Raw genomic sequence first — 15,887 nt, forward strand, 5'->3', positions numbered from 1 at the left:
CACACACTCACACACACACACTCACACTCACACACACACACGCACACACACACACCTTGACTGGACTGAGAAGAGACACACCCCCACCCTGCTGGATCTGGGATGTCACGGCTGTGAGAGAGTGGCACACAGCACAGTCAGGGTTTTCTTTCCGAAAGGAGACTAAGCCCCTCTCACAGCCCGTCACGCAGGTAGGCAAGACTGGCTATGCCACTGTGGAGCCAGCAGACAGACGGTGGCTGTGTCCAGGCAGGGACAGCAGGAAGGGACTAGACCTGGCTCTGACTCCTCCCCTTCCTGTTACTACTTTGCTCCCCTTCTTGTCTGACCTTCATGTGGTGATGGATTTGAGACCATGAGCCAAAATAAATCCTGCCTTCTTTGAACTTGATCTTACAGGCATTCTGATCACAGTGACAGGAGCAAGAACTGGCGCTGACCCACCTAGCCTGGTTATCACCTGTGCTGTCCCCACGGTGTCTGTCAGTCACTGGGATTGGGCCCACAGGGGAGTCCATGTCTGGGGACAACTTTGACGTCACAACTGACGCTGGGACACTCGGTAGAGTCTGGAGTGTAATAGCAACTCAGAACAGCCACCCAAGTGACTATAGCCCCAGTGCTGAACTCCCCCCCCCTCCCAGGCCCACTGGGAAGTGTGAACAGTGCTGGAGTTGGGGTCATCTTGTGCCAAAGGATGGCTGCCTGGCGTCACCGGCTGGGTTTAGGGCTTACAGAAGCAAGTTTGCCACAGAGATAGTGTCTGCAGGACTCATTGGGGGTATGCCCAGCACAGACTGACCTGTTCTGTATCCCAAGATGCACTGCAAGAACAGCACAGCAATCGAGGAGCATGCACAATGAGGATTCACCACTGCCTACTGGTCAGCCATGAGGGATGCCCAGAGCTCAAGATCTCAACCTGGGTCACCAAACCAGGTTCCGACAGGAGACCTGCCACAGGGCCACAACGAGCTCTCGTCCTGTGCGCCTTCCTCCCTCTGTGACATCCACAGGCAAGGCTTCGACTTTACCCTCACACCAGTTCCCCTGAAAACAATGGTCCAGGTGCCCAGTGCCATCTCTACTCACGGGCTGCATTCACTGGTCCTGTCTCATCCTTACACCCCCAAGAAAGCCACAGAAGATACAATTAGCACGTCGTGTGGAGAAAAGGGGACCCAATGGCTATAGAAGTAGGTGTGAAGGGGGGGAAACAGAACCCAGAGTGACAGCACACAGACCAGCAGCTCAGGGACGAGCTAGAGCTCCTACACCAGGAGACACAGCTGCTTTAGACACGGCTGGAGCCTCCTTGCCAAACGCCCTGCTCCAGGTGTGTCAGCCCTGCTCCTTCAGGCTGCAGGGGAGCCACTATGGGAAAAGCGTGAGACTCGGCTTACTGCACACGTCATCCTGCGGTTTCTCCCTTTGGATTAGCATGCAGTGTTCCTACCTTCCGCCAACACTACACGTGTTGCTGTTAGAGCCCAGTTCTGCTATACCCTTCTCGCTGTGGTGGATTTGAAACCATGATCCAAAAGAAATCCTTGCTTCTTCTTAACTGGTGCTCACGGGCATTTTGATCACAGTAACAACAAACAAACAAACAAACCAAAACCCCAAACCTAACACACAATTCCTGACCAGCCTGACCCTGTCTTCACCCATCCATAGAGGCGCTCATCTGTTGGGATCTGGGCTGTGATAGAGCCCGTTAGGTTCTAAAATGAAAATATTTCCAACAGGGAGCCTGGTTTGCTCCTCAATGGTGAGTGATACCCAGAATGCCCTGTCTGTCCGGGGCTGGTTCCTTCAGGGCTGGTGTCTCACTAGGAGTGAACAAATGAGATCCAGAAACTCCACCCCCAGATCCTCCCATCTCTGTCTCCCAGCACTGGATCTCAAGTGTGCACGATGCCATACCCGGGTTTTCAAGTGGGTAAAGGGATTTGAACCCGAGTCCTCATGTTTGGTCAGAGAGCACTTTACCCCAAGGCCTCTCCCCAGATCTTACTTTTCATTGACTTAGAGAGTTACTGGCAGGTTGGGGACAGTTCCCAATGAGCTGTGTTAGCATCCATATTTTCCTGTAGGGCCAATGGCTGAAGTTGAGAGATGCATGTGTGTCCTAGTGACCTGGGCATTGAGGGTTCATGAGAGCAACCACTCCCATAGGCACAGCATTCCTGTGCTCAGATCATACTGGCACCAGAGCCATCACATAGTCAATGCCCAGGCATCTTCTAACACCACAGCCCAGCACAGGACACGTCGTTGACATAGATGCTAAGCACGGGGAGGGAGTGACAGACACTCAGGACTAGCTGAGAAGCTCCGGAGCTTGCTCCTTCTCTCCCTCTTTCCTTATTTTCCCTGAGTGCTGGGAATCCAGCCTTGGTTCTCATACGTGATAGACAAGTACTCAACCTACAGCCCCAACTTCCTCCTGTCTGCTAACTCAAATGTTCCCTCCTGCACCAAGATTCTGACTCCAGCTGGCAACCTGCTTTTAATTCCCTAAGTTAGGAGCTTGCATGCCCTACCCCCAGTACTGAGAACCAAAGGTGAAGCCACACAATAACCACTGATGCCCACTGTCTGAGGAGATGGATGTCGCCAGTTAGATCATCTTAGCTGGGGAAGTGGGGACAGCAGGGTCAAGCACAGCTTGTCTGTGACAGACCTGCTCAGGGGTGGGAGGGTAAAGGTACTGTCAACTGTGATGGGATGAACATTTTACAAGCATCAACTTTGCCGGGCACTGGGCAAAAATCCATGGGCAAGCTCTCAACCAGTTTATTTGAAGATGGGGTCTCGTGTAGCTCAGGCTGGCCTTGAACTTGCTGTGTAGCAGAGGATGACCTTGAACTTCTGATCTTCCTGCCTCTACTTCCAAAGTGCAGGAATTACAGGTGTGTGTCAACAGGTATGCCTAGGTGGTGCTGGGGATCGAACCCAGGGCTGCAGGGATTCTAGGCAAGCCTTGTACCTGCCTTCTCAGCCAAGCTCTTTCAACCTGGAAGGCCTGAGACCTGGAACCCCTGAGTTCAAACTGCCTGCTTTAATATTTCCAAATGGAACAGTTTACGATGACAAGAAACATTCTGCAGCCGTCCCAACCTGATTCACGGGGTCACGGTGCACCTGAAAGGCTTGCAAGCAGGGCCAGAATTGACGGAGAGAATCTGTCAGACATAAACCCCAGGCACCTGCACAAGCTCAAGACATCCTCGCTGTCCCCCGGGAGTACCTCATGGCCATGTTATGGGCTGCTGTTCCCAGAGCTCGCCTTCCCAGGATGCACAGGGCAAAGGAAAGTGTCACCAGAGCCGAGTCTTCGTCGCTGTCGACATGCTCCAGGGTCTTGGAGAGCTGAAAGAACAGGAATGTGAAGGCAGCGGTCACCTTGGCTCTCACCTATGTGACCGAAGCAGGCTTCCATGGGGACACGGTAGCCAACTGGTGATTCTGAAGTGACCCCAGAGTGGGAAGCCTCCTGAGCTGCCAAGGGAAGTTTCTCTTATGGCTGGGCATTCGGGAATTCACTGCATTAGGAAGTTTTACTAACTGATTTCATGAAATCCCTGACAAGAAGTAGTTAAGGATGAAAGGGGTTTTCTGGCCCACAGAAGAGATCACAGCAGGGAAGAAAGACATGGCAGCAGGGGAGGGTCGGTGACTGGTCACATGACTGGTCACACGGGTGCACAGTCAGGAGGCAGAAGTTGAACAGGATGTAGGTCTGGGCTATGAGGCCTCAAAGCCTGTGTGGAGGTGTGAATAAGAATGGCCTCCACAGGCTCACACATTTGAATGGTTAGCCACTCGGGAGTGGCAGTTTTGCGGAAGGACTGGGAGGTGTGGCCTTGCAGTAGATATGACATTAATTGGAAGAAGTGTCTTTGAGGGTGACTTTGAGGTTTTAAAAGCCCATGGCAGGCCCGGTTTCTCTCTCTGTCTGCCTATGAATCAGGATAGCGAAGTCTCGGCTACCTCTCCGGCACCGTCCCTGCCTGTGTACCACCACACTCCCCACTAAACTGTAAGCAAGCCCCCAATTAAATGATTTCTTTTGTAAGAGTTGCTTGGGTTCACAGCAACGGAACAGTGACTAAGACGCGCTGACTCCACTGATCCACTCAGTCTAATGAGGCCCCCCGCCCCCCCTTCAGGATGCTACAACCTTTCCAACTGTGCCATCATCGGAGGACCACCTGCTCAGACGTCTGAGTCTCTAGGGGAGACATCTCACACTCAGACCTCAGCAGGTGCTTTCCAGGAACAAGGTGGTAAAGGTTAGATCTGATGAGAAAGTGCTCTGCGACTTCCTATCACAACAGGGTTAGGCCCCGGAGACAGTCAGACCGTGCCCTCTAAGGTGTGGCCAGCACTGCCATCTCCTAACATGGAGGAGGAGCTGTAGACAGCCAGATCAGGGAGGCCTCTCTTTTCTCCCTGATAAGGGCCCCTTGAACAGATCCTGAATCCAAAACCTATGACTAATCAGCAGTCCAAGCCAGGCCCGACGGCACAGGTCAGCAAGCTCAGCTATCCAGGAGGCTAAGGCAGGAGACTGCCAGCTCACCGACTGCTTGAACTCCAGAATGCATTAGAGGCCATGCTGGGCAACTCATCAAGAGCCTGTCTCAAAATAGAGAGTAGAAAAGGGGGCAGGGTGGGCATATAGATCAGTTGGTGATAGACCACCTGACTGATATGGTAAGGTCCCAGGTTCATTGCCTGGTACTACAGGGGTAATATATAAATAACTATAACTATAACTATAACTATATATATACACATACGTACACACACATAATATTCTGCTTAGAGAATATATTATTATACAGAGTATATAATATATATTATACAGAATATGTATGTATATCTATATCTATATATATATGTATGTGGATATATATATATACATATATATACACATGTGGATATAGATATATACATATATATCCACATGTATATATGTACATATATATTATTCTGCTTACAGAATATATTATTATACAGAATATATATTATACAGAATATTACCTACATACATATATATATACATCTATATGTATGTATGTGTATATATATATCCACATATATACATATATATGTATACACACACATACACATATATGTATATATTCCACTTACAAAGGGGATAGTATAGGGTAAAGGAGGTGCATCAAAGATTCCATTTCTTTTTATTCAGCTACCATATCCCTAGGCTGACCCTGGCTCCCTGTCTCTGAGAAATTAGTGCCGTGGTTTGGTATCTTCTCCACAGTATATGTGCGTCATCAGCTGCTGAGGTTGTGGCTTTAAGCCTCATTCCTACGCCATCACTCATGGACTCAGCCTTTAGCAGGTAAAGGGGATGGACATCCATCCCGTGATTCGTGCTGTCACCTCTGTCTGTGACTCTCGGCTTCCTCTGAGGAAGCAAGCTCGCCTTCAGGCATGCGCTCAGCCCATGGGCACTGCACTGTGAAATGACCATTATGGGAGCAGCCTGGGCCATCTGATGGGGGAACAGACAGCATGTCCCCGAGTCAATGTGTTCAATCTTCTTGTCACCAGCAAAGAACTATGTCATGTGGCATCACCAAATTAAAAAAAAAAAAAAAAGTCAGTTTTGAGACGACAGCTCACTATGTAGCCCAGGCTTGACTGGAACTCACTGTGTAGCCTAAGATGACCTACCGAAGGTCTTCTGCCTCTACCTCCCCATTATTAAAATTATAAACATGAGCCACCATGTCTGACTCAAAGTACAAATTTTTTTAAAAATATATTTTCAGGCATTGGAATGCTTGTTTACCAACCATAAAGACCTGAGTTCAGATCCCAAGACTTTCTGGGGACACTTGGTGGCATACTTCTGTAATCCCAGATCTCAGAACCTGGGAACGTAGAGAGGAGGATTCCTGGGGTTTGCTGGCCAATCAGGCTCATGAGTTCCAGGCTCAGAGAAATCCTGCCTCAAAAATAAGGTGGCGAGTGACTGAGAAAGACACCCAGATTGGGCCTCCGAATGCATATACACATACACAGGCATGAATAAGATTAAATTATAATGAATAATTAATAATTATGTTTTGTTGGCGGTACTAGGCATTAAATCCAGGATCTTGTACAAGTCTGGTAAGCCCCCTGCCACTGAGCCCTCCAAATGCAAATTTATTCAATTAATTAATTAATCAGTGTGTCTGTGTGTCCCCACCCATAAGCATGTTCTCCACATGACTCTCGAGATGAGGTGTTTCACTAAACCTGAAGCTCGCTGGTTTAGTGCTGGGCTGGTGGTCCGTGCATCCCCAGCATCCCACCTGTCCCTGCCCCCCCCACACACTATAACTAGAGTTAATGATGTGAATTATGGCCCCGACACCATAATGCAATTTTAAAAGAGGAAGTTTCTAGTATGCTACACTACAGGCTTAAACTGTAGTGACCCTGTGATGGTTTGCATTTGCTTGGCCCAGGGAGTGGCACTATTTGGAGGTGTGGCCTTGTTGTGGGCGTGGGCTTTAAGACCCTTGCCCTAGCTGCCTGGAAGCCAGTCTTTCACTAGCAGCCTTCAGATGAAGATGTAGAACTCTCAGCTCCTCCAGCCCTATATCTGCCTGGATGCTGCCATGTTCCTGCCTTGATGATAATGGACTGAACCTCCAGCCCCAATAAAATGTTGTCCTTATGAGAGTTGCCTTGGTCATGGTGTCTGTTCACAGCAGTAAAACCTAACTAAGACAGACCCTGAGCATAGTTTAAAGCAGACAGATACTTTCAAAGCTCTGTCACTGGAGACAAGAGCATATTATCAAGTACTAAACCTTTATTTGCTTCAGTACTAAACATTTATTCAAAACATTATTTTTTCCCTCACCTCTATTTTCTTACTGTCAATCTTGGAGTGCAGGAGGAGAGAAGAGGTTAAGACCCTCACTTTCTTGGCTCGCACTCAGTCCCTCAGGCCCCAGCTCCCCTCCCTACCTCCTGTCTTTTCCCTGCGCAGTACTGAATCCACTCCAGGAACACGTTGCAGTAACTCGCCCGGGTGATCCCCTGGAGACACGGGACGTAGTCATCATCAATGTTGATGTTGAACATGGCAAGGTCACGCTCGATGTGATGCCACTTGGCAAAGGGCTGTAGGGACTTCAGCAGGGACTCATTCTTGACCCACGAGACGAGTTTGGGGGAAGTGGCCATGTAGTATATTATGCTCTGCAGAAAGCAACCAAGATTGTGACATTCCGTAGCCAATCCACAACCAGGAAGACTTCACTTTTTGATTTACTACGTCTCAGAATGAAGGGGCTGGAAAGATGCCTCCGAGGCTAAGAAATGACATCACTGTCTCCATCAAAGCCGGCTTTGGCTACGGAGGGTCTGGGGCCTCTAATGGGTTGGTCCCTTTTGGCTCTTGAGACTGGGCAGAGGGCATGAGGTCCTTGTGCTCGCAGATCATCACTAGGGAAACCAGGAATGTTAAACACTCAGGGTTGTCTCTTCAAAAGAAGGGACGCATAACCCATTTTCTGGGAACGGATGGAGCCGATAGCCTGGTGACCCCTGCGGTATCTGCAGGGCCAGGCCACACAGGATCCCCAGGCTCTTATCTCGGATTCTTTCTCCCAGGCATTGAGCATTGTTTTTCAGTCAACAGAACCCCTTCTTTACAGAAGAGGCCATACATACTTGAAAAGAGATTCAATATGCAATCACATCTTAAACTCTGTTGTATACACGGGATTGAGTTCAATATCATCAGAAAACTCCCCCCCCACCCCCAAACTGTGCTGTATTTAAACATGGCTAAATAAACTACCATGCACCAGGCTCTGGACGTTTGAACCAACACCGGCTACTGAGCAGGGCTGAACCTGATTTCCTTCTTGCCTCACACAGAACAACACTGCTGGCCCCGGAGAGCGCAGAGACCCCCCCACCCCAACACACACACACACACACACACACACACTCTCTCCAGCCAGCCAGACTTGTGGAGCCCTCAGTGCCTTTTACCACCTCCAGCATGGCTCTATCACAAGGACTCTCCTGTCCTGCCAATCCCTGTTTCTTAGTACGTACCTCAGCCCAGGCCAGCAGTTGGTATCCCGGGCCAGACGTACATTTTTCTCTACAGGCATCTGAGCTGCACAGTCTTCTCTTCTCTTCCTTCTTTCCCCCTCCCCCCCTTTCCCCTCCTCTCCCTCCATCCTCTCATTTTTAAACCATTGCGCTTCCTAATCTTTGGATTGAGTTATTTGTTGACAGGGTCTCTTGTAGCCCAGTCTGGAACTCTCAGTGAAGCCAAAGATGACCTTGACCATTTGATCCTCCTTCCTCCACCAGCCCCTCCCCCACCTCCAGTGTTGAGCCTACAGATGTGTACCCCAACAACTGGTTTTATGCAGTGCTGGGGATCGAACCCAGGGTTCTGTGCATGCTAGGCAAGCACTCTGCCAGTTGAGCTAAATCTCCAACCCACAAAGCTGATTCTAAGTTGGACCATTTGCCCAGCATCTAATGAGGCTCTGTAACTCCAACATGGGTCCTGCTGGTGCTTCCTGGATATTTAATTTGCCCTTCATGACACGCACCCCCTGCTGTGGGTAGACAGTCCAGGTTGCAGCCGGCCTGCTGTGCTCAGACTCAGGCTAACACAAGCCCTGCTGGGTTTCCAATGAAGGCCAAGGTCCCCAAGCCTGGCTGAGGCTCTCATTGGGAAGCTCGGGAGGACCTCTGCGTGCCAGTTTGTGTGGAGCTGTTCAGGAGCCCCATCTCTCATCCTCACTTCCCAGGCTCCACCCATAGCTCTGGGAAACACATTACACCTACCTTGACGTAGTAGCGGATGAGCACCCTGCGGAGGTCATACACCTGCAGCATGGTGGCCGCGTTGTTATCGATGATGCTATAGCCCTCCAGGATGTACTGTGTGTGCGTGATCTCCCAGGTGAGCCAGCGCAGGTGGAAGGCAGCGTTGCAGGACAGCAGGTGTGGCAGGTGGCCGGGCTTGCAGCAGCAGCAGCCTCTGTCATCCTCGTCACCCTCCATGATGGCCTCCACCTCCCTCTGCTGGCAATAGGTTCCTGGACAAGGACACAACAGACACTAGATCGCACGGAGGTCAGAAGAGGGCATCGGATGGTCTGGAACTGGAGTGACAAGACAGTTCTGAACTGCCTTGTGTGTTAGGAATTGAACCTAGGTCCTCTGGAAGAGCAGCCAGTGCTCTTAGCCACTGAGCCATCTGTCTTGCCCCATGAGGTGTCTCTTTAAGGTGCTAGAATCAGGTGTTTGTTCTTGAAGCAGGCCCACCAAATAGCTATGATTCTCATAACCATCAACTCTTCAGGTAGGTGCCTATGTGCAAGCATGTACACACATCCCCCCTGCCCCTGTGTGTGTGTGTGTGTGTGTGTGTGTGTGTGTGTCTGTGTAGAGCTCTCTACCTTGTTTTGTGACACAGGCCTGGAGCTCACCACGTCTGCTATGGTGGTTCTGCCTCAGGTGTGTGCACTGCACTGGGCTTTTTATCCGTTCACAATCATTCTGACTTTCCTATATTCTCTGTGTTTTTGTTTTGGGATATATATTTATTTCATGGTAGTCACAGACTTGTTGATGGAGATTTGGAGAACCCCCTCTGTCTTTGGTGAGACAACCTGAGGTTAGAGACACTTGCCCTAGAGCACCTTCCAGACAAATAACAGAATGGAGACCAGAGGGGAGGGAAGCCTTTAAATACATCATAGCAAGACAATAACGTAAGCCATGGAAGAAAAACAACACAGGTCAACTGGGTCAAGAACAAAGTATATTGGGGTGGGAATGAAAACTGCATTCTGCTTAGGTCAACCCATGCCACATGGACAAGAACTGCATCCCACCTTCTCAGCCAACATGGGAAGGAAAAAAAAAAAAAAGAAGAAGGAATTCATAGCCCTCCATTCCTGTTGGCTTTAACTCTGCCCTCAGCTAAAGGCTGTGCTATGTGGCCTCAAACTCAGGATGCCTGTTTGAAAAAGGAGAGCGCCAACTGCACTTACCACAGTGGGCTAGCCTTATAGCTTTTCTGCACTTACCACAGTGGGCTAGCCTTATAGCTTTTCTGCACTTACCACAGTGGGCTAGCCTTATAGCTTTTGCTAGGTTTGGGCCAGAGAGGATTAGCTCACTGTATTTCTTGTCCCAGGTTTTCCCTGTAGGTTGGAGGTCATTCAACAATGCCCCCCCCCATCCCGTGGATTCATCTTAACCTAATGATTAGAATATGAGGCTGTGCCTCTGGTTTACTTCATTTGTATTGGGGCTTTTTACATTTCTCTCTCTCTCTCTCTCTCATTTTTTTTTTTTTGAGGGCGCTCCAGTGTCACAGTGTGCATGTAGGATTCAGAAAGCATCCAGTCAGAGTCATCTCTTTCCCTCTGCCGTGTGGGGCCCTGGACTCCAACGAAGGCTGTTTGATCTAAAGCAGAGCTTCTGTGTGCTGGGTCATCCTGCTGGCCTGCCACTGGTTGCCTCTAACAATGGCTTCTGTTAGCCTAGGGTTTGTTTCTTCATCCTATGCAGACAAGCAGTTTGAGGTATGCTTGCCTGCCTTAGTGTTAGCATTGGAAAGTTCTAAGCTGTCTCACCGAGAACCTACCTTCTCTCCCAACGTTCTAAGTCTCTGCTTAACCCTGTAGACCCGAGGTTTGAACACTGGGTGGCTTTGAACTATAGATGACAGCAAAGTAGACAGGAGACTCAGAGAGGTGGCAAGGGGACAATTTCTAGAGCGGCAAGGTCCCTGCTGGGCAGGGTTACCATGGAGAAGTGCCCTACAAGAGATGCTGCTGCCAGCTTGTGAGGGCTCTACTCTTCGTCTGAGAAGGTCTCATAGAGGGTACCCTGACCTTAGACCACCCCCACCTCACACTGAGATCAGGGCATGCTGTAGACTGTGGACCAGGTATGCTTCCAAAGGACTTCAAGTAAGAAAGGGAGTGGGATTAGCTTCAGCATTTTCATAAAGACTTGGAAGGAAATAGAGATTGTATGCTGATGACATGGCTATGCCCTTGAAAGATTTACGTTTGAAAATGATCTTACCATGGTGGGGATAGTGTACAGAATCTAATACACTAAAAATCAACGAGACTAGAGCACCCTGCACATAGGATCAAAAGACTGAGCAGACAGTCTAGAAATCTACAGGAACCCATTTAGCAAAACCTTGGCTGGTGTCACGGAGTGCACAAAGGCACGGTGGGGGTGTCTGGGATCCAGACAGCATTGAAGAGAGGGGCAGCTTCAGCTCAGACCCCACACAAACCACCACTAGCCAAATGACACCAAGCTAAGCGATCCAACTTGGGCTTTCTAAACCCTTCTTCATTAAAGGCAATGAGAGCCCGAGGGTGTAGCTCGGTGGGTAGAATGCTTGCCTAGCATGCAAAAGGCTTCAGCCCTGGTACTGCATAACATGAAACCAGATGTGCGGGGACATGCTTGCAATCCAGTGGTTGGGAGGTGAAGGCAGTTGTGCCAAGAGTTCAAGGCCTTCCTCAGCAACATGGTAAATTTGGAGCTGGTCTGAGCTGCAACAGACACTGGTTCAAACAAAACAAAACAACAACCAAAACCCCAAATAACAACAACCAAAAAGTAGATAAAAAGACATAGACTGGTATTGATTTGAATGGGGTTGTAAAGTTTATACCTGATAAAATCTAGATGGCTTCTTGGTGCCAGTGAGATGACTCGGTGAGTAAAGGCTTTGGCTACTAGCCCTAACAACCTTAGTTGATATCAGGACCCACATGGCTGAGCTCAGTGATCTTGGTGATGTCAGCAGTGTCTGGTTGTGACCTCTGGTCTTTACCAGCACAGCCAAAGCCAGGGCCCCTGCTGGCTCTCACCCCCAAGCTCCATACAGTCTGGTTTTCATGAGCAGTTCCTCCTGTACTTCCTAGCCCTACTCTTGAGCAGCACTGGATCAGCCGTCTCTAAGCCATGACTTTGAGAGCTTGAGGAACTGTCCCAGTTCCTCAGGGAGAACAGGGGGAGAAAACACAAAAGTACGTGAAGTATGTCAGAATGATTTATAACGTTTGCTTTCTGAGCACAACAGAAAGATGTTTTTAATAACATTTTTTTTCTCTATTCTGTAGAGTCCACAGAAATTTGCTTAGCCTTTAGATACAGCCCTCAGAACAAGCTTTTCCTGGTGTGGTGCTGGACAAATTAGATTTTAAACACACTGTGATGCCTTTAAATGAACATTCTTGTTTTTCACCGTGAAATTTTGTTTCTGGACAATATCCATTTAAGTGGCTGTTATCAACTTAGAAAGGTGATGTTTGGGTGTCTCATGGGATGCACAGGCCCACCTGGTCAGGCAGGCGAGAGAGGTAAGAGCTCCTGTTCTAATACACACCGCAGCTTCTCAAAGCCACGTGTTCTTTAGGATAGAAAGGTCTGCGTGGGGCAGGGAACTGTGCCACCAAACAGAAGACTTGGTAAGGTTGAGCAGATTCAGGGACACCGGGCAACTCTCACAACTGAGAACAGTGGGCATTTAATTCTACTCCCAACCAGGTTCCTGTCCTGGAACATGTGACCATGACACCCCACTGAGAGGACCATGGCAATCAGTCACACTGGGACAACACCTGAAGTGCTTCCACATGCAGATGAGGCATTCCTAACATTTCAGACCAAGTCTCTAGATCCCAACCCACCCCCAGATGTTCCTATCTATCCACAAGGAATAAAGTGCACAAGCTATTTCACCAAAGATCATCGCAGAGTGCTTGTCTAGTTGAGCTGTAACATTCCAGGGAAGAGTTTTCTCTCCCAAAGCTTTTGTCGCTGGACCCCAACCCAGTCCAACCAGCTGGCTGGGCAGGCCTGACCACAGCCACTTCCTGCTAGAAGGCCTCAACCTTGTCCCCTAGCTGACCACTTCATCCCACTGCCTGCCACTGACTTTGGGGACAGTGACGGCTTTGAGGAAAAGGCCCAGCAGCCCGCCTTGCTCCAGCTTCCCCCCTCAGAGAACTGTAACACTTTGGTCTTTCTGGCCATGCCTGGGCCCCGAGAGACCTTTTGCTCCCAGCCTACTCAGACCTATGCAGACAGGGAGGTCTGGTCTCTTAGAATGAAAAACAAGTGTCTTACTCTAGTTAAATACTCTCTGGTGAAAAGCAAGTTTCCCTGACAGCTGGGGACATGGCTCAGTGGGAGCTGTAGGAGCGTGAGAACCTGAGGCCTGACCAACACCCACATAAGAGGCAGGATGTTGAGGTGTGTGCCTCACACCTGGAATCCCAACAATGAAACTAATAATAATGTGGTGAGCTATTAAAGAAAACACCCAGCATCAACCTCTGGCCTCCACACACATGTGCAATCAACATACACACATATGTGTATACACATATGTGCAAACATACACATGCATGTCATACATATGTGTGCAAACACATATGAATGTCACACACATGTGCAAACATACTCACGGATGTCACACATGTGTGTAAACATTTACATGAATGTCACACACATGTGCTAACATATCTACAATGTCATACACATGTGCAAACATACCCACGAATGTCATGCATGTGTGCAAACATACCCACAGATGTCACACATGTGCAAACATACACATGAATGCCACACACGTGCTAACATACCCACAATGTCATACACATGTGCAAACATACCCACAAATGTCAGGCATATGTGCAAACACAAATTAATGTCACACATGTGTGTTAACATACCTACAAATGTCACACATGTGTGGAAACATACACACACACACACACATGTCTTTTTGTTTGTTTGTTTGGTTTTTAGGTTTTTTTCGAGACAGGGTTTCTCTGTATAGCCCTGGCTGTCCTGGAACTCACTTTGTAGACCAGGCTGGCCTTGAATTGAACTCAGAAATCCGCCTGCCTCTGCCTCCCGAGTGCTGGGATTAAAGGCGTGTGCCACCACGCCTGGCTTCACAAATGTCATACACACATGTGCAAACATACCAACAAATGTCATACACACAAATGTACACACACCTACACACAAATACATTTCAAAAGTGGAGTTAATCAAAGCTTCCGTACCCAGCAGGCAGCCTGACGCACGATGAATATTGAAATGCATAAATCTGTAATGATTGCTGAAAGTAAGCCCTCCCTGTGCTCATTCCACTTATAGGCCAGAAGAGCAGCAGAACCGGCTGGACTCTGAGGAGGAGGCCTTCCTAGGTCATGGGTCATTCAAAACTGCCCCCTCCTCACAAGGCTTTCCTGAGTGCAGGACTCTAAAGTGGCGGGGACTCTGCTAGTGCTGAGGGACACGCCCTGTCCACTTAGACCTGCCATACACACCAGCGAACCTTAGGCTTCCCTACTTAGAGAGGAAGGAAACCAAGTGTGTGAGCGTCCACTGGAGACAGCATTCTGCTTTTTATGGATGAAGTCTGGAACCCAGGGAGTCAGAAGATCCCTCAAGCTATCCAGACATAAACCATAATGCCATGACTAAGAGTCAACTGTTGCCAAGACGAAGAGAATTCTAGAGATTTAATATTAGTGGGAGGGCTGTGTGTGGATCTCCAGCTAAGATAAAGCTTTGAGTTGGATCAGCTGTGGGTGAGGTTAGGCTACAGGGCTAGTTTCACACGTCCCCACGGGCCAGTGATTATGGGGTCAGCCAAACCGTGAGAAGGCTGATAACATCTCCCACAGACAGGAGCATAAATCTTGCTTTTAGTGGTTTTCTAGCTCCAATGGGAATGGGTGGCTACATCCCTACTGTATCTTCAGTGTCCCTTCTGCGAGGCCCACCAAGATGCTGAGCTGAGAGAATGGCCTGCAGGGTGGGACCACATTAAAATCTGAAGGGATTCTGAGAAAATAAGATTTAAAATTTTAATAACAAATAGACTTGAAAAATGTTTAGCCAATCCTTACTTCAGTCTTTCCTTATTTAACCTCCTTCCTCCCTCCCTCCCCTTCTCTCTTCTCTCCATTCTCCTCCTTCCTCCCCTCCCTCCTTTTTCTCTTCTGTCTTCCTTTCCCTCCCTCCTTCTTCCCCCTCTCCATTCCCTTCCCCCTCCCTTCTCTCTACTCCCCTCCCTCTTCTTCTCTTTTGTCCTCCTTCCCCTCCTTCATTTCCGCTCTTCCCCTCCCTCCTTTCCTTCCTCTCCTCTCCCTTCTCTTCCTCTCTCCTTCCTTTTTCCTTTCCTCCCTCTCCTCCTCTTCCACCATCCCCTTCCTTCTTTCTCTCCCCTCCCTTTTCCATTTCTATTTCCTTCCCTCACTTCCTCTCTTCTTCTGCCCCCTTCCCTTTCTATTCATAGTAACAACCCTAAATGTGCTTATCAAAACTTGCCTCCCTCTCAGTAGCAGCCCAGAGCACCCTGTCTCCTGTGGCCACTTCATCTCCTCTAGTACACCAACCCCAGGTCTCCGCCCCCTTCTGGGTGAACAGCTCCTCAGCGCTGTCCTGGGATCCTGCTTCCTCTCCGCCCTTTGTTTTCTTTGCTCCTTTCTTAGCCTGGCCAAGCACTGTAATCTCTGCCACACCCTTGAACATGTAAGGACTTGGAACTTCCTGTCCTTGGCTTCCTTTTCCCTTGGTTATCCCCAACATGCCTCTTTAAAGTTGTCACCAATAGACTCAGTGAGTTTTCACGCATTCCAACATTTGTACCCGATTCCCCACTCTGCCCATTCATCTGGTGTCAAGTCCCATGACAGTGGAGGGCTAGTGCTCACCTGACACCAGTGACAGGTTAGTGCCATCTCACACCAGCAGTGACAGGCTAGTGCCATCCCACACCAGCAGTGACAGGCTAGTGCCATCCCACACCAGCA

General features: G+C 49.0%; 1 protein-coding gene across 3 annotated transcripts in view; it reads right to left on the reverse strand.

The window, feature by feature from the left end:
- The window catches only part of Pcnx2 (pecanex 2), a 144,075-nt gene that overhangs the window by 12,925 nt on the left and 115,263 nt on the right, over window positions 1-15,887 (reverse strand). For all 3 annotated transcript variants that reach the window (XM_021220388.1, XM_029532669.1, XM_029532670.1), the window contains exons 26-28: window positions 8,854-9,107; window positions 7,003-7,236; window positions 3,254-3,375 (exon numbers count right to left, since the gene is read on the reverse strand). In XM_021220388.1, coding sequence (XP_021076047.1) covers window positions 3,254-3,375; window positions 7,003-7,236; window positions 8,854-9,107 — 610 coding nt within the window. The remainder of the gene's footprint in view (window positions 1-3,253; window positions 3,376-7,002; window positions 7,237-8,853; window positions 9,108-15,887) is intronic.

Source organism: Mus pahari, chromosome 20, assembly GCF_900095145.1.
Source record: "Mus pahari chromosome 20, PAHARI_EIJ_v1.1, whole genome shotgun sequence".
Lineage (NCBI taxonomy): Eukaryota > Metazoa > Chordata > Mammalia > Rodentia > Muridae > Mus > Mus pahari.